This window comes from Sminthopsis crassicaudata, chromosome 2, assembly GCF_048593235.1.
Source record: "Sminthopsis crassicaudata isolate SCR6 chromosome 2, ASM4859323v1, whole genome shotgun sequence".
Lineage (NCBI taxonomy): Eukaryota > Metazoa > Chordata > Mammalia > Dasyuromorphia > Dasyuridae > Sminthopsis > Sminthopsis crassicaudata.
Genome location: NC_133618.1, coordinates 505188725 through 505215886, shown reverse-complemented (window position 1 = coordinate 505215886; position 27162 = coordinate 505188725). Strand labels below are relative to the sequence as shown.

Sequence of the window (27162 nt, the reverse complement as noted above, 5' to 3'; positions counted from 1 at the left end):
CCACCAGGATGAGCGGTGTTGCCTTACGGATTTTACACTCAAGCGCTTGTTGTCTTCTCCAGAGACTGAAATTAGATGGAATTGGTTGTGTGCCCAGCTTGTCTGTAGTTGAAGGAAAATCCTTTGGGTCCACTCTGCAAACTTTCCAGGAAAGAAATGTAGTCTAAATTATTGGTTGGACACAGTGCCCCCTAGTGTCAACCAGAAGGTCTGCATCCATGCCATGCTTTCAGTTTAACTCAAAAGCTTGTTGAGTTCTCCATCTGGTTACTAGACCTAGCTGCTTGTCACTGAGAACACACATAGAGAAGACAGCACAGATCCTACTCCCAAGGAAATTACAATTTATTAGATGTTTTGATAAGGCCTGCAGGTTGTCAGTGCTGGGGTAGGATTTGGGAAAATTCAAGCCCATTATTTTAGGATTAGGATTAGGATTTTTGTGAGGTATTTGGGGTTAAGTGAATTGCCCAGGCTCACACAGCTAGGGAGTGTTACACATCTTAGGTCAGAGTACAACTCAGGTCGTGTATGCATTGTGCCATCTAGCTGTCCCAAGATTCATATCTTGCCCAGGGTTAGAAAAAGTCATTCAAAAGGCCTACTTATAAATGCTTCCCTCTACTTCCCTCAGGCACACATACCCTTTTAGACCAATATTAGTGTTAACTTTACAATATTCTGTTTTATAAGCGAAAGGTCCTCCTCCCCTCCCCCCATTTTGCTTTGCACATACAAAACAGAGAGTTAATAAGTGTTAAATTGAATTAATTTAAAGTTTTCTGAGAGTTGGCACAGTGGGAAGAGGTGGGGGGTGTAATGTTCTTGAATTGTGAGGGTCTGGTCCTTTCTCAGTTGTGATCCTTTTCTGGGAGGAGGTTTCTTTTCTGTATAATTTTTTCCTCTATGAGCAGGTTTCTTGGGAGGCTTCTGGAGCCTCCAGCCAGCCTCTTCTTCTTCCTGAATCCTGGCTCTGAATCTCCTCCAGCTTTTGTCGTTCCCCAGTCCAGATTGCTCTCCAGGCTCAATGTTGCCTCTTTTTATCCTCCCAGAGAATGGGCGTGGGATAATGCAAGGGCTTCTGGGAAGAAGTACTCCAACCAATGAGCTTGCTCCTCTTAGAATTCCTAAGGTGTAAACTCCCTTTAAAGGCCCAAACCAAAGGTCTGAGCCAGAGAACTGTCAAGTCAACCTGAGTTCTCATCTTGTAATTGTCCAGACAACCTGAATTCTCACCTTGTCACTGTCCAGACAACCTGAGTTCTCACCTGGTAATCCTAACAAGGGGGGAACTTTGTATTCCAGTTCTAGCTTATATAGTAACAAGATGCAAGGAAAAGGGTTCAGGGGAAAGGGTGCTAGGTTTGGAGTCAAAAGATGAGAATTCAGATCTTGAATCTATCCCTTGCTGTCTATGTAACTTTCAGTAAATTACTTCTTAACCTCTTAGAGTTAGGAAGACTTGAGTTTAAGTACTGCATTAAACACTTACTAAGCATGTGACCCTGGGAAAATAAGTTAATTGCTCTTGGCCTCCATTCCCTCAGTTGTAAAATGGGGAAGGTAATAATAGCATCTACTCCAAAGGATTGTTTAATAATAATATTAATAAAGGATTGTTTAATAATAGCATCTACTCCAAAGGATTGTTTAAGGATCACATAAGCTGGACCTATAAAAAGATTTTGCTATATATGTAAATGGTAGTTGTTATTATTTTTTCCATAAACACTCTTAGGATTATACATTGGTAGAAAAGGTATAAATATCTATTTGTAAAGAGGCTTTCTAACTAGGAGTTCCCTCCCTTCAGAAATCATAGAGCTGGGTAAGATGGTGGTGGTGGTAGTGGTGATGATGATAATGTGGAGGAAGAGGAAGACAATAAAAAACAGGTTGGATTAAGAGGTGATAAATCTGCTAAACCAGATTTAAAAATCATTGGAAATACCTAACAAAATAAATTTAAAAACATAATACAACATAATGTTAATTTGTGGTTTTCTAAGTTAATATGTGGTCCACAAGGATTCAGAGATCTATTTCTATTTGAATTGGATACTAGATTAAATGGCCTCCATGGTCCCTTCTTCCTTTGAATGCTGTGAACTAGCAAGGTGAACTTAGACAAATTGTTTCATTTCTTTACTTCAGTTTCTTCCATAATAATTTGGGGATGACAATCCCTGTTCTACCTGCTTCACAGGATTGCTATGGTTATTCACACAATGTATATAAACATGCTTTGCAGAGCTGAAAGACATCATTATTATGACAGATTGCCAAAGGTTTGATTTAGTGTGGTTTTTCCCCAATGTACCCAGAGCATGCTAACACATACCCTTATTTGCCATTTTGAAGGACTTGGCGATGTACATAAATGAAGTCAAACGGGACAAAGAAACCTTAAAGAAAATCAGCGAATTTCAGAGTTCTATAGAAAACTTGGTAAGTCTTGATGACTTTTCAATCATCCACAAAGCTTCCTTGGAACCAGAGCACAGGGACAGTTATGACTTAAGTGAAATGTAAATGGTGGCTTTAGATCGGAGAGGATATTTTTCTTTTGGACTGAAGAAGACAATCTCTGTGGAAGGTTTGATGCCAGGACAGTTCTCATGTCCCTCACCTCCTTTTCTTTTCAGCCCTCTTCCCATCCCAAATCCATCTGACGCACAATATCTGTTTTTGATTTGATTTTGTTTTGCTACATTGGAAGCAGGGCAATTTTATACTGCGTATACATCCAGTGTTCCCCACAGCAGTGAGCTGTCAAATGATATACAGTGCTATTTGTTGTTTTGCTCAGTGCTGACAAGTGCCTTTAGAAAACACACGCTGGTAGAAGACTCAGGCAGAGGTGGAAATATTTCACATTATGGAGGTACTCTACTACACTGAAGGCTGATGGGTAATCTGCTCCATTGCTTTATCTTAGGGTTGTAAGCCCACATGGGTTATTAAAGTCCCACCCACAGCTCTACCTGTTTAGGATCTCTCCAAGTTTAGATGAGCTTTTAGAACTATGTGAAACATTGGAGAATGGGAGCCACATCCTCAAAAGCTAAGAGAAAGGGTCTACTGATTTTGGCTCAAATATCCCTTCATAGGAGCTTCTCTATCGGCTAATTTCCCCCAGGAACTTTTTCTACTTAGAAAATTCTCAAGTTCTCATTCTTTCTGAGATGGGGTTCTAAGAAACAAAAATGATGAATACCACTATGCAGCTTCATGTTATTTTCTCTTCTTTCCCAGCAAGTTAAACTGGAAGAATTTGGAAGGCCAAAGATTGATGGGGAATTAAAAGTCCGATCCATTGTAAACCATACGAAACAAGATAGGTGAGTTTACCAATGAGACAAAGAACAGGCATAAGGGGCAGGGCTGCAGGGAGCTAATAGGATCCAGTGAGAGCCAGGCACTGTTATGTTATAATCTCCATTAAAGGCATATACCTCTTAATTCCTCTATGTAGCACCTAACACAGTGTGTAGCACATAGGCATCTAATAAACTGCTGTCAAATGAATAATTATTCACACATGCATCACTGTGAGTAAAGAGTATAAATACTATTGTCTCCATTTTACAAAAGTGAGACTGAGGATTTAAGCCATTTGCCCCCAAATTAGTGTGCCTTCCAAGCTCTTGTAGTGTTTAAAGAAAATAAAGGAAAAAAGCTCTCTAATCCCAAAAAAGAGCTTCTGTTGTTCAAGTTCAATCAGTCATCCAATCAACACATATTGTCTACACACCTACTATCCTTTGTAGAGGTTTAAGATTAGTAAGATGTATAAATCTTATAGTTCTCCTCTCAAGGAAGAACGTAAGCTGCTTTGGGAGACAATGGTAACAACAGGCAGGACATATAGTATTTGGAGGTTAGAAAAGCACTTTAGATAAGTTGTCATACGGGACCCCACAGATGATAAGTGCTGGATGTAGGGTCTGAACTCGTGCTTTTGCTAACTCCAAAACTAGTATTCTTTCTACTACCTTACACATGAAATGGTAGCTTACAACATAGTCTGTGCTAAGAGTTAAATTATTGGTAATGATAGGAAGTGATTTAGTTGTTTATCTGAATCAGGGCTGCTGGAACTCCCAGTTTATAAACTTTAAATGTTGTTCGGGTTATCTAAAGATAGATCCTATTTTTCTTTTTCCAATTTATTCCTCCTCTCTCCTGCCTTCTATTGAAGGGGGGGGTGGGGAAAAGAGAAAAACAAAATCCTCATAACAAAAAAGCATAGTCAAGCCAAATGAAACCTCACATTGACTAAGTACAAAAATGTATGTTTTATTCTGCACCTTCAGTATATCTTCTGATCTTTTAATAAAGAAGTGAGTAATATGCTTCCTCATTGGTCCTCAAGAATCAATGCAATGGCATTAGTCAGAGTTCTCAAGTCTTTCAAGATTTCTGTCTTATACAATATTGTTATTATTATTTCTAAGGCATTTTCACTTTTTTCAAATTCCTACATTGGTCACATACAAAAATATGTGTGTTTCAATCTTTACCTGTGTCCATCATTTCTGTCAGAAAATGGGTAGGATGTTTCATCACAAATCGATCGGAGTTCTTAAGTCTTTCAAGCTATTTGTCTTTTTGATGTTGTTTTTATTGGGTAAATTGTTCTCCTGGTTCTGCTCACTTCACTCTATATCAATTCATACAAGTTTTTTCAGGTTTCTCTGAACCAATCTCTTCATCCTTCCTGCAGCACAATAATGTTTCATTATCTTAACATTCTGCTACTTGTTCATCCATTCCCCAATTGATGATTGTGCCTCGTAGTTTTTGGTCACTACAAAAAGAGCTTTTGTAAACATTTTGACATTTTCTTCTCTCTATTAAATAGAGTCTAGTCTTTATTTTTACATTTGCTTGATACCGTTTATTTCAAATTTCTCCATGTTCCAAACAAACTGGCTTGTCTTGTTCCACAAGCTTGGAATTCTCTCTTCTGTCCTTGAATATCATCTATCTTCCATGACTAAAAGACTCTTCTTTCTCATCTTTGCTTCTTTTTTGAAAATTTTTTTTTCTCATCTCTGCTTCTTAAGAATTCTTAACTTCCATCAGGGCTGAGACATCTCCAAGAAACCTTCCAGGACTCCTCCTCACTTTCCATCCCCATGGATGTTACTCTGGTTGTTAGTTCTCTCTTGTTCCTCAAACCACTTTGTATTCACTTACTTCTCTGTAAACATGGTATCTCCCTACTAAATTTTAAGTTCCTAGAGCATAAGGACTGTATCCCTTGCCCTTAACACAAAGCCTTACACATCACTTTTCATCTAGGCTATTGCTTCCTCCCTGATCTTCCTGACTTCTGCCCCTCTCCATGCATCTCCACATAAACTTTGCCTAAATTGCAGAAATCATCCTATCACTTCCCTCCTCAATAAACTCCAGAGCCTTCTTTTTACCTCCAAGATCAAATAGAAATTCCTCTGTTTGGCATTTCAAGTTCTCTACAACTTGACCCTGACCTCCCTTTTCAGTTTTATTATTATAAATTAGTTCCCATCCTGGGCTCTGTGGTCCAGGTACACTGGTCTCTTTGCTGCTTCTCACATGTGACACTCCATCTTTCATCTAGACCTTATGCTTGGAACACACTCTCTCACCACCTCTATCTCCTAGGATGGCTAGTTTTCTTCAAATCTTAGTCCATATCACTTTCTGTATGAAATCTCTTTGCTCTCCCCAACTACAAATGCTGTTTTTATTCCCCTTCAATTATCTGGTATTTGTTTTGTCTATATATATGTACCTATATAGTTATATGTGTACATGTTGTCTCTTCAAAGAAATGTAAGGTCATTGAAAACAGAAGCTGTTTCACATTTTATTTTTGTATCTCCATTACCTGGCCCATAGTAAGCACTTAGTAGTTAATGATACTTGTTTGGTTAATAGTGAACACTTAATTTTATGAATTGAATTGAATTGAATCTTTGGAATGGAAACCTCACAGGTTTTTTCTCTTTTAAATCTTATTGAGGCAGGTATTTATTTTTATTTGATAAAGTGGTGATTGTCTGTAAAAGGAAAGGCTACAATTACGAGCTGAAGGAGATCATCGAGTTGCTCTTTCACAAAATGACAGATGATCCAATGAACAATAAAGACATCAAGAAGGTAGGCAAGTACCTTTTATCCATACGGGCATCTCTTATTTTATCTTTTGAATTTCCCTTCTTCCCCCTCAGGACCATTCAGCAAGTCAGCCCCTAGTCTCATAAACTTCAGTATTTTTTCCCCGCCTGAGGCTGGGGTTAAGTGACTTGCCCAGGGTCACACAGCTAGAAAGTGTTAAGTGTCTGAGATCAGATTTGAACTCGGGTCCTCCTGAATTCAAGGCTGGTGCTCTATCCACTATGCTACCTAGCTGCCCCAACTTCAGTATTTTGAAGCTTGGGAGATGCTTAAAGGACATCAAGCCCAAACCTATTTTGCAAATAGAAAAACTAGGGTCCAAGGAGAGGAAGATCTACATAGACCATTAGTAACAGAATTGTGCCCCAGATGTTCTGAGTGTCAGTCTTCTTGGGGCACCTTAAGTCAAGGACTTTTGGAATATTGGCTAATTCTCCTGAATGGTTTAATAAGTGATTAGAATCAGTAGCTCACTTTTACCCAGTCCAATCATGAAGAAACAGAAAGGACCACTTTGAGAGAAGATAACAGGACAGAGAGAATTTTCGTTGAGTGTGCTTTAGGCATTCAGTAAGACAGAGCTGAAATCAGCCCTTTCTCTTTTTTTGCTTTGTAGAATTTGTTGTTGACAGCGGGATGGAATGAGGCTGAGGTGGGGATGCAGAAGAAGGGGGGAAAACCATTCAGCCTTTTTCTCCTTCATTTTTCCCTAATGGAAAGAGAACATGCACATTCTGCTTCCTTTTTTTCTTGTTTTCCTTTAGTTACTGTCTCCACATCCTTGGCATGGTACTATTACTTACTGAGCTATCAGGAACAGTCATTGATATTTTCATACCCCTTCCAAGTGTACAGAGTACTTTTTACATTGGTTCCTTATGGGAGCTATTCCTATGGCTCTGGTCCATCCCATCTCTACAGAGCCCATCACTCTTAAACACAAAAATGTGCAATAACCTGGGGCTTTGCAGAAAATAAGGGTAATCTGGGCTTTATCTCTTAATAACCTTCTTCCCCCCACTTTTCCTCTTCTTAATGCTTTCTAGTCACATGGGAAAATGGTAAGCAACCAACTCTATACCCCTTCCCACTATCCCCTAACTGTCAGGGATCCTGATTGGTGTTTTTTGGGTGTTTATATGATGCCAGCATTAGAATATCATGACTTTACAGTGGGGGCAAAGAAGAGGAATGTGTGTGTGTGTGTGTGTGTGAGAGAGAGAGAGAGAGACAGAGACAGAGAGAGACAGACAGACAGACACTGAGACTTCCCCATTGGGTTATGCTTTAAAATCCTCTTTTCCACAGGAGTTCTGGGAAAAAGCAGGGGGTTTAGGTTTTATTTCTTGGCTGAGCCTGAGGTTTAGGGGAGTAGTGTGAGAATGGATAGGAGCAAAGCTAGATCTTAAATTCCCCTACCTGTAGTAGTACTGACATCAAGCAGTCTTTTTTATTGCTTTTTTCCCCCCCTAACCTCAGAGAATATTTTGGGTTCCACATTTAGGAAGTGAAAGTAGGTGGGATGAAAAAAAAAAATCAGGTGCCCTTTTCTTTTTGATCACAGCTTATTCTTGCCTGAAGGTTCAGCCCAGTGAGGATGAGTGAGAGAGGGGAGGGATGCATCTTCTTGATTCTAAAACTAATCTGTATCTGATAGTCTTTTGAGTTGAAGCCCTTAGTGGTACCAAGGAATTTCCTCCACAGTGAGAGCTGGGGGAATAGCTAGGGGGAGGGCAAAGACTACTAAAGCTTCCCTAGTATGTTAGAGAAAGGAACATAAGCTTAAAGACCTACTCCATCCCCAACTCCATGAAAAAAACATTTTATGTTTCTCATTGCAGTGGTCTTATGGATTCTACTTAATTCACCTACAAGGAAAGCAGGGCTTCCAGTTTTTCTGCAAGACCGAAGACATGAAAAGAAAATGGATGGAGCAGTTTGAAATGGCAATGTGAGCATTATGAGGGTCAGCTGCCCCTAACAGAGATTCAGCCAGTGTTCTTGTCAGAATGTCCCAAAATGTCCCTCCTATTTCAACAAGCAGAGTGCTATCTAGGGTGGAGAGAGTATAGAGCAGTGGAAGAATAGGTGGAGACAGAACTCTGAAAGTTGCTTTAAATTATTTTGATAGCAGAATATCTGTGTAAAGGACCTCCTAGGGAGACTATCTCTGAGAAGTGAGATGCTTCTAAAATAAGCTCCATATGGCATGAGACATTCTCCCAGTATTTCTATCTACCACAGGTTTGAAGGGTGGATTTCAAACAAAGATATTTATTTTGGCAGCCATTATTGTCTAGCCAAAATCCCTTTTTCTGTAACTTCAGTAAGTCTTTGCATATTTGATAAATGGAGGGGAAATGCTGTCATGGCTGGTGAACTCTCAGTATCTTAAAGGTAGAACTAGTCCACCTTTTTTCAGTGGAGAAATTTTTTCAGTTTTTCAAATGGAGAAACTAAGACCTAAAGGGTGGGAGGCAACTAGCCCAATGTCACACATAAAGTCAGTAGTAGATCTGGGATAAGAACCCCAGTCATCTGACAACCAGTCTCAAGCTTTTTCTATTGCCTAGAAACATGTCTTGTCCCAGTTGGAGGCTATGGGGAACAGGGGGAAGTATGGGGATTTGGAGTCAGAGAAGCATCTCTGGATCTGGACTCTACTACTTTCTGCCTATGTGACTTTGGATAAGCAACGTAACTCCTTAGAGTCTCAGTGGTTTTATCTAATTAAAAATAAATAAATAAATAAAGGGATAGGAATTGGATGGTCTTTAAGATGTTTTTCAGTTCTAAGTCTATGATTGGTTCATTCCCTGGGTCTTTGAGACCTCCAGGAGCCCAGAAAGCCCCAAAGGCAGGAATGACCCCAAGCCTAGAAGGTGGGGCAATGAATCACTCAGTGTGGCCCCTGTTCTTTCCCTCTTTTTTCAGGTCAAACATTAAACCAGAGAAGGCCAATGCAAACCATCATAACTTCCAGATGTACACATTCGACAAGACAACCAACTGCAAAGCATGCAAGATGTTCTTAAGGTGAGAGGAGCCCCACATTTGCCACATCCCTGCCACAGAGCACCATCTGCTTGAAGGAGCAGAGCCTCCTTATTGCTGTAGCCTTTTTGCTCTGGGTCATCTGAGGGGAGCCAATAACTTGCCAGGACATTGGGAGGAATGAAAACTCATAGATTTAGAGCTAGAAGGGAGCCTAGACTCATTTAGCCTAACTCCTTCCTTTTTACAAATGAAGAATTTGCTATCCAGATAAGTTAAGAGACTTGCCAAAAAAATAAGTATCAGAGTTAGGATTTGAACTCAGGTCTCCTGAATCTAGGAGGTATAGTAGAAAGAGTACTCGGCTTGAAATCAGGAAGACTCATCTTCATGGGTTCAGATCTGACTTCAGACACTCACTAGCTGTTTGATCTTATGAATGTCACTTCACTTTGTCTCAGTTTCCTCCTTCATAACATGAGCTGGAGAAAAATGGCAAATCACTCTAGTATCTCTGCCAACAAAACCTCAAGTCGGGTTATGAAGAGTTGGATTTGACTGAACAGCAATCTAAACTGAATCTAAATCCAGTGCTTCTTTTCTGTCATCCAAATCCAGTGGAAAACTGCAAAGTGGAGTAGAATCCATACTTAAAGTCATTTTCATGCAAAATTGTTACATGTTCATTTTCTGTAGATTTAAAAAAAATTTTTTTGGTGGTAGTCCCCTCTAGCAGGAGCAAACATTTCTTTATGGCTGTGTTGCCAAATTTTAAATTCTCCACCCTGAGGGTGTATCCTTGAGCTAAAATGCTGTCTGGACTGCTATAGGGTTAGTTTAAAAATAAATGCATCCATTCATTTGAGAGATATTTATTGAGAATCCACTGTGTGCTCATAATTCTGCCAGCTCTGACCTCAAGGATCCAGAGCTGGGCTCTGGGTAGGAATTAGGCAGAGAGGAAAAAGGAGAAGGGCTGTATTTACTATAGAAACACAGCCAGGAGCCAGGATACAAGGGTGGGGATTGAAATGGCATCTGGGAGTGAAGAGGGTGGAGTTGGGGCCAGTAAGTAGTCCTGCTTGGCTAGAGTCGAGGTTTATGGAGGGATCTTTTATGGATAGTATAAGGATTTTTTGGTTTTTATTTTTATTTATTTGTTTTTTAGGATCATTGGTTTAGAGTAGGAAGGGAACTTAGAGGCCAACTTGTCCAACCTCCCCTTATTTAACAGATTGAGGAAACCTAACTTACTCAACTAGTTAAGGAAGCAATGAGAGAATTAAAGAATTAGATGGTGGTCAAGTTGTAGAGAGTCTTGTAGAATGTTAGACTGAGGAGTTTAGGCTTAATCCCTATAAGCAAGGGGGAACCTTTGAAAATTTCCAGGCAAAACTCAGAGGCAAAGGCAAAATCTCATTTTTTCCCTTTTTTTCCCCCCATTTGCTTATTCAGAGGGACTTTCTATCAAGGCTATCTTTGCACTAAATGTGGGGTTGGAGCACATAAGGAATGCTTAGAAGTGATTCCACCCTGCAAAATAAGTAAGTAATCCGAGATTCCCTGCTCCTTTTGTCTCATCCTGTTTGCTGTCATTGTGCTCTCGCCCGTGCTCTCTTTCCCCTTCCTTTTTCTTCTTTTTCCATTTTCCTTTTATCTCTTTTCTCTCTCCCTCTCCCTCTCTCTTCTTCTCTTTTTTCCCTTTTCCCCTCCCTTCCTCCCTCTCTCCCTCCCTCCCTTCCTTCCTTCTTTCCTCCCTCCCTCCCTCCCTCCCTCTCCCTTCCTTCCTTCCTTCCTTCCTTCCTTCCTTCCTTCCTTCCTTCCTTCCTTCCTTCCTTCCTTCCTTCCTTCCTTCCTCCCTCCCTCCCTCCCTCCCTTCCTTCCTTCCTTCCTTCCTTCCTTCCTTCCTTCCTTCCTTCCTTCCTTCCTTCCTTCCTTCCTTCCTTCCTTCCTTCCTTCCTTCCTTCCTTCCTTCCTTCCTTCCTTCCTTCCTTCCTTCCTTTTTTCCCAAATTATGTATTTCTCAAGTTTATCAACTTGAAATAATTATGAAACCACTCTGCTCCTTCAGGCTTTTTATATTCCTTATATTCGGTATATTTTGCTTTCAGATTTTTAAAGGTTTCCTTTGTTATCATTGTTGTAATTTACATTGTTGTGGTCAGTGTTTATGTTGGCCAGGGTTTGCTTTTATTCCCTCTCTAATCTCCCATCTTTATTCATATTTTGCACATTTGTTAAGTGCAGCCAGCCTCCAGACTCCACCGGTGCAGAAGTTAAAAGTCAGTTACTTCAGGTGAAAGCCCTCATCTCAGACAGCCCTGCAGTTTTACCCACCCCCTGAAACCCCGTTTAGTCTTCAGCTCATTTCCGGGCCTGTTCCCCAGGACGAAGAAGAGAGCAAGCAGGCCACATTTAGAAGCAGCCTGTGTTTTAGGAGAGAGACCCAGGTTACTTGGGAGAATAGAGAGGAACCAAACTGAAGCCCTTTGGGACTACTATATTTACACTGTGTGCACACTGTGAAGGAAGGCAAGATTTAGCCTTGTTTTGTAGCGACCCCTGCTGGCCGCATTCATTACCACATTAATGTTCAGAAAGGGTTGCAGTCCAGACAGAATTTCCCAGGAACCTCACAGCTGCAGTCTGGGACTCTAGTGTCCTTTTACTTCACAGCTCTGTACTTTTATCCGCCATTGGGCCCCCATCTATTTACGCAGATTGCAACCCATCTGTAATTAGAAGCTGCTGCGGCTTGTCCATGGATTCATTCTTCCCCCCTGTCCCAGCCCTAATCTAATGAACATTCATGAAGGCAACAGCAAACCCCTCCCCCCCCAGCCCTGTTGTGCTGTTGGACGGAGACACAATGTGAACAGATGAGCATATACACGATCATTTTAGAGGGAGGAATTAGGAAAAGCTGCCTATAGAAGGTGCCCTGAAAAGGGGAAAGTGATGAAAGAGAGGGCAATTTGGGGAAGGGAGTAGTCAACAGCAGAACACTTTTGAGAGGGGCAGGGTAATAGAAGAACGAGAATAAATGAGGGGAGATGCAATTAGCAATAGTAATTGCAAAAAACATTTGTAGCAAGTTTTTCTGATGGAATATTTTTGTTCTCTGAAAAATGATGAGCAGGATGCTCTAAGGAAAAAAAAAACCTGGAAAGTTCTCCATTAACAAAGCAAAATATACTGTATACAAAGTAATAGCAACATTCTGGGATGATCAGCTGTCAATGACTTTGTTATTCTCAGAAGTACATTCACCTACACCTATTCTGAAGGACTTATTATGAAAAATCCTATCTCTATCCAGAGAAGAAACTGATCAAGTCTAAATATAGATTGACACCTTCTCTATTACTCTATTTTAACCTTAATTTTTCTTGAGGGTTTTTATTTTCATTAGGGTGGGAGGTCTATGTTTTCTTTCACAATTTGACTTTTATGGAAATGTTTTGCATAACTTCATGTGGTTTCTTAATTGTTAGGGATAAGGGAGAGAACCTAGAATTAAAAAAATTTAAAAACACAAGTAAAAAAAGTGTTTAAATATAGCTGGGGGAAAATATTAAGTAAATACATTTTAAAAAAAGGAAGAAAGAAGGTGGTCTTGAAGGGAGACAGAGATTTTAACATTTGAATGTTGAGAGGAATTATATTCCAAGCTCGGAGAACAGCCTGTGCAAAATCAGTCCACAAGCATTTGTTAAAGTGCTTCCTATGTGCTACATACTATGTTAGTTAGGCAAAGAAAGGCAGATCCAGCCCCTTGTCTCAAATAGCTAATAGTCAAGTGGGGAGACTGTGTACAAGTATAATACATACAAGATGCATCAGAAATAATCTTGGACAGAAAGTACTGGCATTAAATGAGAACTTCTTGCATAAGGTAAAGCCAAGAAGAAAAAGTAAGTCAGAAGAGAATTCCTAGGTGTAGGGGATAGCCATGGAATGCATGAAGCCAGGAAATAAAATGTCTTGTTAAAGGAAAAGTAAAGAAGACAGAGTCATTGGCTTGTAGAGTATGTGGATGAAAGTGAAGTATAAGAAGATTGGTAAGGTAGGAAAGAGCCAAATTACGAAAGATTTAAAAGCCAAACAAAATTATATGTATGATTCTGGAGATAATAGGGAGCCACTGTAGATGCTGAGGTAGAGGGTGTATATGACATGGTCAAACCTTTGCTTTAGGAAATTCACTTTGGTAGCTGAGTGTAGTACTAGACGAGTATAATACAACCTGGAGTAGAGACTTGAGACAGGGACCAACCAGAAAGCTATTGTAGTAGTCCAGGGATAAGTTGATAAGGGCATGTAATAGGATGGTTGCTATATTTTAAAAATGGGCATATGCAAGAGGAGTTACCAAGGTAAAATCAGCAAAAGTTGGCAACGGATTGGATTTGGGGAAAGAATGAAGATTCAAAGATGACATGTGGATTAGGAGCCTGAGTGATTGGTAAGGTGGTAGTGCCCTCAGCATTAATAGAAAAATTTGGAAGAAGGGAGGATTTGATGGAAAAGATAAGGAGTTCCATTTTGAGTATTTGAAGGTTTTTTATTAAATTTTTTAGGTTATATTTGGCAGCTAGGTGTTACATTAGATAGAGCACCAGTCCTGAAGTCAGAAGAACCTGAGTTCAAATGTGGCCTCAGGCACTTAACACTTCCCAGCTGTGTGATCCTGGGCAAGTCACTTAACCTCAATTAGCTCAGCCAAAAAAAAAACCCATATATATATATATATATATATATATATATATATATATACCTAAAAAACTTAATTTAAGTATATATATATATATATATATATATATATATATATATATATATATATATATATATACACACACACACACACACACACACACATGCACGCACATTCTTTTTTTTTTTTTACATATTTCCATATGAGTCATGTTAGAAAAGAAAAATCCAAACAAAAGGAGAAAACTATGAGAAAGGAAAAAAGAAAAGAAAAAAAATGAAAAGAGTATACTTCAATTCACAGTCTATATACTTCTCTCTCTGGATGCAGATGATATTTTCCATCCAAAGTTTATTGGACTTTGCTAGCTTGTGAGAAATGGAGAGGTCAGATGATATATATATATATATATAATTTTTTTTTTTTTTTTTAGAGAATAGGGGAGATATGAACATGTTTGTAGAAATGGGGAAGTAGCCAGTAGATGAGAAGGCAGTGGAGATTAGTAAAGAAGGAACAATCTTTTGGAGAAGATGGGATGAGATTATATTTGTTTTTGGACAGGAACAGGGCCACCTCTTTATGTGAGACAGAGTGAAGGAGAAGATTGTGGCAGAAGGTAGGTTCACAGCCTCTATTTTTTAGTGAAGTATTAAGCAACATTCTTAACGGAGGAGCAGGGTATGGTTGAGGAGATTTGAGGAGGAATGAAAAGCTACTATGCTAAGTGAGTTAGTGAATCAATTAAGGAGTATAAAAGGACTGTTTTAGTGCACTGAAGAACCAATTGGGATTATGTAACATAAATTTTTAGTAGTCTCCTTCAGTTTTCTTCTGCTTTTGCTCAGAATCGTGTGAATTGGAGTGAAGGTTGAATGATGGGAGTAATCCAAGCCTGGTCTTTGGCAGGGAAAGTTAGGAGCGGCTGGAAGTAAAAAGCAAAAGATAGTGCAAAGTTGGACTGTCTCCAGTTCTAGGGGATTGTGGGGATTCACCATTCTGTGTTCCATTTCCCTTCAGGGTATAGATAGATGACCTGGAAGAGAGCAAAAAGGTATTTCTAGTCACAAGATAGCTGAGACACACTGAGACAGAAAGAAGCCTTAATGTAGAGCAGACATTACATAAGATAAACTAGGAAAAAGTGTTTCTTGCTCTCTTTGCTACCTGGTGGTGCCTGAAATTTCACATTAAAGATTGATTCTTTTGAGGCCGAATAATTTTTTCCTAAAATTTAGAGCTGGGAGAAAGCTAAGATAAGAACTAATTCAACAATCCACTCCACCTTCTCCCTTCTTCTTCTTCTTTTTTTTTTTTTTAATTAAAAGAGTAAACATTTTTTTTAAATTAAAAGAATAAGCAGATTATGTGACTTTCCTAAGGTCATAAAGTTAATGAGTGTCCAGGATTTAATCCTAAATCTTTGGACTTGGATTAGCATAATACATTGTTATTATTATGCTAAAATAGTAATTAATACTAGCAGTTCATAGTTCCAGAATATGCTGTAGAAGATGGACAGAAAGACATGGGAAGGGAGAATCTTCATTCAGTGTGAGGAAGGTATGGGTGGGTCTCAGTGTGCACACATGGTGGGAATACTTCTATTAAGGAAATCAAAGATGCCCTACTTTGTTGTATAGCATACTCTAGTCTAGAGCAATTAATATTATCCTGTTAAAATAGCCCTAGCTTGGACATGGCAACACCTGTTATTAATTAACCACTGAATGAGGCATTCCTTGACAGATAACTGAGAATCACATAAGGGGATACAGAAGAAATGGAGGAAGAGTTATGGGAGATGGAAAGAATAAGCATTTATTAAGCACCTGATGTGTACACAAGGACCAGGAAGTTCTATTGCTAGAGGACTAAATGGCTTCCATAAATATTTTGATCTAGAATAGGTGATTTGGTAATATGTTTGATCTTTAGGGCTTTAGCTAGACTAGCTGGTATCACCAGAGTCAGGGTTATGGCCTTGAGGTAGGATCAGTAAATGTTTACAACCAGCTTTCTGAAAAGTATGGCACACTTCTAAGCTTAATCTACATAATTAACATTTTCCCCATATGTTTCTTAGATCAAGACAATCAACAAAATAATAAACCAAGCCTTACTTTGTAGCATTTTATGATTTTCAGAGTGCGAGTGCGCTAGGTGAAAATTAACCAATCCACTTCCAGACATCCCTGCTCATGCCAGTCTTGCTTGGCCCCAGCTGTAGGGCAAACACAGCAAGCACCTTATGTCCACATATCTTCTTGCTGTCCCTTGCCTGTGATCCTCCATCTCTGAGCATTTTCACTGGCTGTCCCCCACATCCCCTGTAATTCCTGACTTTGCCAGATTCCTTCAAGGTTCAGTTGAAGCCCCACTTCCCACAAGAATCATTTCCCAGTCCTCCTTAGCAGCAGAGACCATCCTCGGTCTGTATCTTTTCATAATGGTGTACATGTGTCTCCTGCCTTAGACTAGACTCCTCAGCTTGAGACTGCCTTTTACCTCTCTTTGTCTACCCAGAGCTTAGCCCAGTGCTGGTCTCATAGTAAGTGCTTTGTGACTGGCTGACTGATGTCTCCTACCATGGCAGCGTACCATTAATTCTTAGAGATATTTGATGACATCTGTATGATGTGGTTTATAGAGAATTCCAGACATTTACCAAGCTATAGCTGGATTCTCTAGGTAAATATTGGCCTTGGATTCTAACACAGGGCAGGCCAGAGTCAGGGAAAGGCAAGAAAAGGTGATGATGTTAAAAGCTGGCATTCACATAATGCTTTAGATTAGAATGTACTTTACATACGCTGCCTCATTGGATGCTCACAGGAGCCCATTAGTATTCCCAGATTACTGATGAGGACATTGATGCTGAAAGAGGTTAAATGCCCGAATCCTTCAGTTAATACGTATCTAGAGGTAGGACCTAAATCAGTCCATCAATGATCATTTATTAAGTGCCTACTGTGTGCCAGACCCTGTCTTAGGAACTGGAGATTTGAAGACATATGAAACAGGCTCTGCTCTTGTAAGCATTTCTGGCACCTCTGGCCAGAGGCAGCTGTTGTTGTTGGTCCTTTGTTCTCGAAGAGTTCCCTGACATCAGGGAGGGGATGCTGTGACATGCAGATGAACTGGATTTCAGCGAGGGAGGCTGGGCAAGGTCACCGGCCTCACTGTCCCCTCCAGAGCCCTCTGGGTCCAGTGGCCACACATAGATCAGGATGGCTGGAGCTGGCCCCAGTTGCAGTGGGAGACCTTGGTCTTTTTAAGCTGAGGTCTCTATCAGTCTCAGTTTGACTGAGCCCACACCCATTCAGTGATGTAATTTGAGGACTGAAGATATGATGTCATGTGGTAGGAAGATCCCTACAAATGGAACCAATGCCAAGTTCAAATTCAGGTTCTGACATTTATGAAATATGAAACCATGGACCGTGACTCCATTTTTCCGAGCTTCATTTTCCTCATTGTAATTTTTATTTGCTTTTTTGAAGGCAGAGTTAAATGACTTGCTCAGAAGCTAGCTTCCGAGGCATAAATTTGGACTCAGGTCCTTCTAAGTATAGTGCTGATGAAGTAGGTAAGACCAATATTTAGTTATTTAGAAATAAATACAAAATAGGAAAAAGAAAAAAAAGAAAGAAAAGGAAAATAAGAAACAAAACAAAACATTGTCATGTGTCCAGCAGAACATCAGGGAGAGAGGGTTCAAAATACGTTAGAATAAATTTCCATTTCAAGAAAGCATATATGATAATAGAAGTGATTATGATTATTACTCTATATCTTTTCTTTGATTCCTTGTAGGTTATTCTTAGGATCAGTATTTGTTATCCCCATTTTATAGGTGAGAAAATTGAGGCTCAGAAAGGTAAAAGATCCTCCAATTGACAAACAGGTGTGAGTGAGAGGCCAGAATTTGAATTTAGTTCTCCTCAGGATGAGTCAAAAATTGTACTAGGTTAGGCTAGTACCATGGAGAGAACCTGGTCCTCCTCTTAACCCTTCCTAGGGTTCCATTACAGAGATAGAATCCCGGGCTGGAAGGAGTCTAAGGCTGACCTCAGGCAGCCCTATACGAGTGTTTGCAATGACTTCTGTCTTTTATGTGTCTGTATCTCCTGACTTGGGTCTCTGCCGGACCCCAGCTTAGTATGTCCATCTGTGTTCTTTAGGGCCCATTGGATACATATGTCTACCTAAATATATCTGCAACTGTGAGTGTTAGAATGCTTTTGAATTGCCAGAGCTCCCATGTGCTTTTTACTGTAACCATTGCCCTGCTCCACAGGAGGGTGGGCTACCCAGCTGGTCAGATCCTTGGGACTCAGCAGGCTGCTCTTGGGGGGCAGGGGAAAATGGGGGAAATCCTTGAGAGCATGGGGTGGGGGCTGGAATATGTCCTTGCTATCTGACAAGCTGAAGCCTGCCTCTCTCTGCAGCATGTGATCACACTGACATCAGCAAATCTGTTTGTAGGGCTCAGTCCTAAAGCTCTGCTCAGATTCCCATCTCTCCTCCTCCCCAAAACCAAAGCTTAAAAATCAACTCTCCAAAGTTGATAGAGAGTATTCAGAGGAATGGTAGGAACACATGGTGGGAACAGAGTGGGGAAACCTCCAGACTCCTTTCCCGCCCTTGCTGTAATCCATATTGGTGACTAACCTTCATGATGTCTTGCCTCACTCACAAACCTAAAACAGGCCCAGGGAGATGCATTGAATAAATAAGAGAATGAACAGCTTGATCCAGGGTTTCATTCATTATGGATGGTTTGGCCTCTAACTCTGCTTGGTTTTCTTTTTTTTTTTTTCAGGTTCTCCTGTAGACTCGGTAAGAACATCCAAACCCATTCTCTTCCCCCTCACCTCTGTTTCTTACAAAATCTGATCCATGCCTGCTGGCAATTATCCAAATTCCCATTGCTTCCCTGGGGGTGATGGTAGGGACAGGATTCCCCTGTATGTTTTCTTCTCCAAGAGCATTAGAATTCCATCAGGGTGACAGACCCACTATTCTTTGTCAGGGAGTCCTTGGAAGTCTCCAAGCCAGAGATAAAAGACCACTTATTGGATATGCGGTAATGGAGATTCCTTTCACGTACAGGTTAGATTAGACAAGTCTCCTTCCCTCTCCCTCAAAGTGTGTGGTTTTTACCTACTGGACTTGGAACGTCCCTTTCAGAGATGAGCCAACCTCTTGCTCTCCTGTACTTCTTTTATGATGGCTGAAGACACCAGAAAACATCTATATCTTATACACCAATCTATATCTTATACATGGCACTTCAAGAGCACTTAATAAATGTTTATTGGTCAGTGCATCCTTTCCTCCTCCCTGAATTTCTCCCATCTGCCTAGAAGATAGCTTGTCTCTGTCCACAAATCAAGCCATCATTGTGGGGTAGAGCAGTATTATCAAACAGAAACTCCCTTTATTCCTGTTTGAAATTGGGTTAAAATGGAATTGAGAAATATCTCATAAAAGAAATAACACAGAATATAAACAAGTGTTAATTTATGACTTTCTCTGTGTGACCATAGGGATCTTTATGTACTATTTTTGGTGAATCATTTTTTCTTTTTTAATTTGGCACCACTGCCCTGGTGGAGAGAGTATGGTTATAATACAGTACAGAGTATTTCAAGATTCATTCAGTGGAAAGAACATGGAAGGTCTCAGTTAAAATCCTCCTTAGACATGTATTAGCTATGTGACCTTGGGCAAGCTATTGCTCTGTTTCATTTTCTTATCTATAAAGTAAAAGAGTGAACGTAATAGTCTCCAAAATCCCTTCCAGATCTAAATCTTCTTGTAGTTGTTATTCAGTCATTTCTGTTATGTCTGACTTTTTATGACTCATTTGGGATTGGCAAAGACAGTAGAGTGGTTTGCTATTTCCTTTCCCAGCTTATTTTACATATGAGGAAACTGAGGCAAACAGGGTTAAGTAATTTGCCCAGAATCACACAGTTATTAAGTGTCTGTGGCCAAATTTGAATTTAGGAAGATGAATCTTTTTGACTTCAGGCCTAGCACTCTATCCACTGTATCACCTAGCTGCCTCAGCTCTTAATAATTTTCTTTATGCCCAGCAATATATTGTGGAGGACATAAAAGATCAATAAGATCAAAATCAATTGTGCAAATTTTTATTGAGTGCCTACTATGTGCAGGGCACTACTCTAGTAGGTTTAGATCCTAAAGAGATTATTATTGTATTGAAGAGACAAGACATTCACTTAGCATCATAGGAGTACTTTATAGTAACTACTGGGCTGGTTAGGGAAGGTTTCATGAAGAAGTTGGGAGGGGTTACAGGGGGAAGGAGGAGAAGAGGTGGGGAGCGGGGAGAGGGTAAAAGAAAATGAATTTCTCAAATGAAACACTCTTGGCATAAGAGACATTAAAAATCCCATCTGCACTACCCCCTCTTTGTCCATTGCTTTGACTTCTAGGATGGGGAGCTTGTTATGTACTAGCAGTAAAGGGTGGCTTAGGAAAAATAAATATGATATTTTAAGCCAGAGTCAATGAAAAGCATCTTCTCTAATTGCAGTCTGTTGTTTTTCTTTCCTTTATAGGACGCACTAAATACAGGAGCTGGTAAGTATGTCTGGTATAATACAAAACACTCATTATTTAAGGTTCCATTTGGGAGGGTTAATGAATAGTTCTGTCCTGTGGGAAAGAGACATTGACATTGGCGATAACCTTGAATCCCTCCTCCTAAGAACTTCTCTTGAAGTGCCACAATAATTCCCCCAGGAGAAGGGTGGGGCGAAAAGATGGGCTTGTTTGAAATTTTGTCATTTGGGGAATGGGGAGGGATCTTAGTTTTTCTTTTTCTTCCCTTGTGGTCATGTTCTTTCGTGATCATTGTTATCCAGAAATATTGAATCAATTAATCCATAAGCATTCATCAAGGGCCTACTATGGGACAGGCATTGTCTTGGGTGCTGGGGATTCAAAGACAAAAGTACAAAGCGTCTCAACCTTCAAGAGGCTTACGTTCTATGGTTGAGACAAAGTAGATACTTTTAGATATGTGTGTATAAATATATGTATGTGGATATACACACATATCCAAAAAATAAATACAGGATATTTAGCAGGGTACCAGGAAGAAGGTAAGGAGATCAATAAAGGCATCATGTAAAGGTTGACACTAAAGCATAGTTTTTTTTTGGGTTTTCTTATTTTATTAAACATATTTCCATATTTGTCATGTTGTGAAAGAAAAACCAAAACAAAAGGGAAAAAAATATGAGAAGGAAAAAGCAAACAAAAATGGTGAAAATAGTAGGCTTCAATTAGCATTCAGTGTCCATAGTTCTCCCTCTGCATGTGACATTTTCTGTTGCAAGTCTATTGAAATTATCTTGGATCACTGTATTGCTGAGAAGAGCTATGTCTCTAATAGTTGATTATCACATCATCTTCTTAAGTATAGTTCTGAAGGAAATTGGAGAGTGTGAGAGGTGGAAAAAAGAAGGGAGAACATTCTAGGCATGGACCACAACCTGGGCAAAGGCATGGAGAGAGTGGATGGAATGCCAGAAAGGTGGTTAGTCTGATTGAACTGCAGAGTGAACGAATGGGAATAATGAATATGATAAGGACAGCTTAATGGCAGAGTGGATAGAGTAGTAGGCCTGAAGTCAGGAAGATCTGCGTTCAGATTTAGACACATATATTTACTAGTTGTGTGACTCTGGACTAGTCATTTAACCCTGTTTTCCTCAATTTCCTTATCTGTAAAAGCCAGATAATAGAACCTACCTTCCAAGCGTTGTGAGGATGAAATGAGTTAATAATTGTAAAGCATTTAGCACAGTGGCTAGAAGATAATAAATGTATTTGTTTTTGTATACAGACATATACATGCATTATTTTACAAATATGTTCTATTTATAAATGTAGGTCAGTATGGAAATATATTTTGCATATAAATTACACATTTATAACATATCAAATTGCTTTATTTTTCTGGAAAGAAAGAGAGGAAGAAGAAAGAAAAATTTGAACTCAAATATTTCCCCCCCCCTTTTTTTAAATAGATAACCTTCTCAAGAACCTTAACATTCATTTTTGTAAGATTTTGAGTTCCAATTTTTTTTTCTCCTTCCCTTCCTTCCCTCCTCCCCAAAACAGAAACAATCTGATATAGATTATATATGTATCAACATTTTAAACACATTTCCATATTTGTCAAGTTTTGAAAGAAAAATCAGAACAAAAGGAAAGGACCATGAGAAAGAAACAAATAAATGTTTTGATCTGCATTCAATCTCCATAGCTCTCTTTCTGGATGTTGATGGCATTTTTCCATCCCAAATCTATTGCAATTGTCTTGGATCACTGAATTGCTGAAAAGAGCTAAGTCTGTCATAGTTGATTAGCACACAATCTTGCTATTATTGTGTGCATTGTGGTCTTGGTTCTGCTCATTTCATTCAGTATCAGTTCATTTAAGTCTTTCTAGGCTTTTCTGAAATCAGCCTGCTCACCATTTCTTATAGGAAAGTAGTATTCCATTACATTCATATTACCACAACCATTCCCCAATTGGTGAGCATCCACTCAATTTTCAATTCCTTGACACTGCAAAAAGGGCTGCTACAAATATTTTTTCACAAGTGGGTCCTTTTTCCTCTTTGATCTCTTTGGGATACAGACATAGTAGTGGCACTTCTGGATCAAAGGATATGCACAGTTTTATAATACTTTCAGCATAATGGAACTGAATCTTTTTTTTTTTTTTTTTTTTTTTTTTGCTGAGGCAATTGGGGTTAAGTGACTTGCCCAGGGTTACACAGCTGGAAGTATTAAGTGTCTGAGACCAGATTTGAATTTAGACCCTCCTGACTTCAGGGTAGGTGCTCTATCCTCTGCATCACCAAGCTGCCCCACTCATACACTTAAAAAACAAATACCTGCTGTGTATAGAGCATCATGTTGTACCTGAGATGTAGATTTAACTAAGATGAGGTTTCTGCCTTCACAGAACTTATATTGTAGGACTATGAATAGAGAAAACAGACTTTTTATGTACTGTTGGCCAGATTACTTTCTTTCCCTAGATACTTCAGTCTTCCAGTATGTAAAATGGAAGACTTGCAAAGCTTTAATAAGATGATATCTATGAAATCATCTCTATAAAATACCCTACAGAAGGAAGTTGTTGTTAATGTAGCTTTTGAGCATAATTAAATTGTTGGCTTGAATTAAACAAAGTTACTTAGGTTGGTTAATTAAAAAAAAAAAAAAAAGGCAGTATCTCTTCAGGATTAACCAGCCTTCTTCTTATGAATGAATGAAGAATGAATGAATGAAAAAGCATTTATTAAACCCTTATGGGCCAGACACTGTGCTAGAAGTTGGCAATACAAATACAAAAAGCGAAATGGGCCCTACTCTGAAGGAACCTACACTCTAATAAGAGAAGATTACTCATACGGGAAAGGTGTTTTGGTTTGGGAAGTTCCACAGAGTGGAGACAGAGGGTGGTTGATTTAACACCTACTTTCCAGGAATGACAGTACTGACTTGATTGGTAGAAAGGTTTAGAGAGGAGTATGTGCCTGGTGGTTTGTCAAGAAGGGCATTTAGCAAGTATTCTTACCTCCATTTTCCAGACTGCAAAACTGATGTATGTAAAATCTCATCATCAGTAGGGCAGGACCCCAGTAAATCCAATGATTGTTTTATTTTTTTATTATTAATTTTATAATTGTAACATTTTTTTTGACAGTACATATGCATAGGTAATTTTTTTTTTTTTTTTTTTTTTACAACATTATCCCTTGTACTCCCTTCTGTTCTGAATTCTTCCCCTCCTTCCCTCCACCCCCTCCCCTAGATGGCAGGCTTTCCCATACATATTAAATATCTTATAGTATATCCTAGGTACAATATATATGTGCAGAACCGAATTTTGTTGTTGTTGTTGTTGCAAAAGAAGAATTGTATTCGGAAGGTAAAAATAATCTGGGAAGAAAAACAAACAAACAAACAAATAAAAATGCTCATTTCCCAGTGTTCCTATTCAGGATGTAGCTGATTCTGTCCATCATTGATCAATTGGAATTGGATTAGCCAATGATTTTTTTTTTAATGGAGCCTAGTTGGGGCATGGTAGCTAATCAGGGGTACTTTGCCATCTATGAAAGCATTTTGAAAGTGCGAATCTAGGTGCCCTGCATATCTCCTTTGGAATTCTTTGACAAGTTGGGTCACAGAGAATAGGATGATTCCCAATTGAACTGAATTGCAAAGAATGAACTGTTTCCTTTCCCTTTCTGACCTAGGTCCTAAAATGGTGGCAGTGCAGAATTACCATGGTATTCCAGCTCCTCCTGGGAAGCCGGTGTTGACATTCCAAACAGGGGATGTGATCGAACTGCTGAGAGGTGACCCTGAGTCTCAGTGGTGGGAAGTAAGTGGTGTTTTGAGAAGCTTGGGAAAAGTTTCAAATTAATTGACCCATATCTCCATTAGGACAACTAGGCGGCACAATAGATAGAATGCAGGACCTAAAGTTAGAAGACTCATCTTCCTAAATTTAAATCCAGCCTCAGACACAAGTTGTGTGACCCTGTGACTTAACTCCTATTTGCTTTAGTTCCTCATCTGTAAAATGGGAACACAATAGAAAAGGAAATGGCAGACCACTCCAGTTTCCACTAATCCATGGGCATCCATGGGTTCACATAGAGTCAAATTAGATTGAACAGCAACGTGTAAGTGTATCTGTCAGTCTTGAGGAACTTAGTGCTGGAGTTGTAGGAATAGCTAAGGATCAGGATGGGAACCCCTTCTGCCTTCTCCCCACCCCCAAAGGGAACTTTGACTAGATTTGCAAATTTCTAGACAGAACCCTGAAATGCCTTTTGCTTTTCCAGGGAAGGTTAATACAGACCAAGAAGTCAGGTTATTTTCCTAGTTCATCTGTGAAGCCTTGCCCTGTGGATGGACGGGTAAGCACTTTCCTAAATGTTACCATCATCTGAGCTGTTGGACTTCAGGTCTCCAGTGGACCTGGGAAATCAATTGCAAGGGATTTGGAGGTCATTGTTAGCGTCATGGCTTTGCAAAAGGTCATTGAAAAAGAACTCCTGGTTCCACAGAGAAACTTGAGTTGCACAACCTCCCCTTACCTACCCCCATTTGTCCTGCATACCACAGCCAGAACAATCTTCCTACTGTATTTATTGTGATACTCCTCACCTCAAAAATCTTCAAGGCTCCCTACTATTTAATGGTTAAAGTTGAAACTCCATGGCCAAGCATTCAAGACCATCCCCAGGCTGCATTAAGGCTTTTCAGCCTTATCTCACATCACTCCCTTCCCCTCATTATGTTTTAGCCAAATTGAATAGTTCTTTGCCCCCCTCCCACCTTGGGGCCTCTGCTCACACTGTTCACCTATGTCTCTCCTGCCCACCTTCCCCTCTTCAGCTATTGAATATGAACATAACTTTTCAGAAACTCAACTAGGGACAGCTAGATGATGCAGTGCATACAGCACAGTCCTGAAACCAGGAAGACCTAAGTCAACTGTGCCCTCAGACATTTACTAGCTGTGTGACCCTGGACAAGTCACCCAGTCTGATTGCTTCCAAAAAAAAAAAAAAAAAAAAAGATTCAAAGCTTATCTAAAGTACCCCTTCATCTTCAAATTCAACCTCAGACACTAGTTGTGACCCTGGGTAAGACCCTGTTTGCCTTGGTTTCCTCATCTGTCAATGATCTGGAGAAGGAAAAGGCAAACCACTCCAGTATTTTTGCCAAGAAAATCCCAAATGGGGTCACAAAGAGGATGACATAATTAGAAAGAGTAAGAAATCGGACCTGGGGTCTGTGGATTGGAGGGTAAAAATCATGATTTACACACAATCTCTCCTCCATATAGCATATAAACAAATCAGGTCTTAAAAAACAAATCTTATTCCTTTGTGGACAAAAACTTAGACATTTCTGGCACTGAAAAAAATTAGCCCCAGAAAGAATGTTGGGAGAAGAGGGTGGTCTTTCCCATGGAGCAGCATGGTGAAATGGAAGGCACATGAAGTCTGGAGCCAAGAACCTAGGATCAAAAATCTGAGCTCTACTGTTTTGTGTCACTTCACTTTTCTAGGCCTCAGTAGCTTCAACTGTATGGGAAAGTTGAACTGGGTAGACTAAGCCCCTTCCAGCTCTTATAATTCCAAACTCTTTTTGCCTTAATAACCAATCATATTCTCTTTCTATAGCCTCCAAGCAGTAGACCCCTATCCAGAGAAATAGACTATACCACATATCCTTGGTGAGTCAAATGTTAAAATTAACTAATGGAGAGAGTTTATTTATTTATTTTTTACTAGATTTCTTAATTCTTGGGTAGATGTTGGAGCAGGACAGCAAGGTGACAAATGTCAGGATCCTTGGGTCTAAATTTAATTCTGCAACTCATTAACTGTGTGACCTATAGCCAGTCCCTTCTGTTCTGTCAAATGAGAGGACTGTGGTAAATGATCTCTCTGGCATTTTGATGTGATGATTCATTCACCTTTATCTCACCATAACATCCACTAAGAGAGAGAGAGTGGTATCATAGATGTCTTAGAGCCAGGAAAATCAATTTGGGTTTAATTCATACCTTTAATCTATGATTAGCTATGTGATCATGGGTAGTTCATTCAACAGCTCAAACAATCTAAAATTAAAGTTACACAGGAATTGCTGTCCTGAATAGGTGGAAGGAGTTTAGACATTGGAACTCCAACTCCTTTTCCCTCCCAAATAAAAATCAGGTCTCTTGTAAGGGTTTTGCTGCACATTACATTTTTTTAATGTATAATTACCTAAAGAATCTGTTCATCTTCAGGTTTGCAGGCAATATGGAACGACAACAGACTGACAACTTGTTGAAATCTCATGCAAGTGGGACATACTTGATCCGAGAAAGACCTGCGGAGGCGGAGCGATTTGCAATAAGCATAAAGTATGTGCTGGATCAAAAAACAAAACAAAAAACCCAATTGTTTGTCTAGTTGTCAGCATCAATGAGACCTCTCCCCAAATTAAAGTTTGAGCAATTCATAGGGTGGCCTAATGAAAAACTCAGTATTTAACTTACCAATTGTAAAGTCAATATCTATGGCAAAGCATCATATTTAATAGCTGCAATGTCCACTAACAAAGCAGAATTTGTTGTTTTCCTCCCTGTACCTCCCCATCACCACCCTCCAAAAAAAGATGAGGAAGAAAAGGCCTTTCATCCAGGATCACTTTTC

The 27162-nt window shown here is 39.5% G+C and overlaps 1 protein-coding gene across 5 annotated transcripts in view; it reads left to right on the top strand.

The window, feature by feature from the left end:
• Positions 1 to 27162, top strand: part of VAV2 (vav guanine nucleotide exchange factor 2) — a 432898-nt gene that overhangs the window by 395075 nt on the left and 10661 nt on the right. For 4 of the 5 annotated variants that reach the window (XM_074294054.1, XM_074294051.1, XM_074294053.1 and 1 more), the window contains 13 exons: positions 2362 to 2448; positions 3256 to 3341; positions 6018 to 6150; positions 8010 to 8119; positions 9103 to 9204; positions 10618 to 10706; positions 18061 to 18102; positions 18702 to 18718; positions 20470 to 20491; positions 24196 to 24323; positions 24790 to 24864; positions 26140 to 26192; positions 26754 to 26870. In XM_074294054.1, the coding sequence (XP_074150155.1) occupies positions 2362 to 2448; positions 3256 to 3341; positions 6018 to 6150; positions 8010 to 8119; positions 9103 to 9204; positions 10618 to 10706; positions 18061 to 18102; positions 18702 to 18718; positions 20470 to 20491; positions 24196 to 24323; positions 24790 to 24864; positions 26140 to 26192; positions 26754 to 26870 (1061 nt within the window). The remainder of the gene's footprint in view (positions 1 to 2361; positions 2449 to 3255; positions 3342 to 6017; positions 6151 to 8009; positions 8120 to 9102; positions 9205 to 10617; positions 10707 to 18060; positions 18103 to 18701; positions 18719 to 20469; positions 20492 to 24195; positions 24324 to 24789; positions 24865 to 26139; positions 26193 to 26753; positions 26871 to 27162) is intronic. The other variant, XM_074294052.1, reaches the window with a different exon arrangement.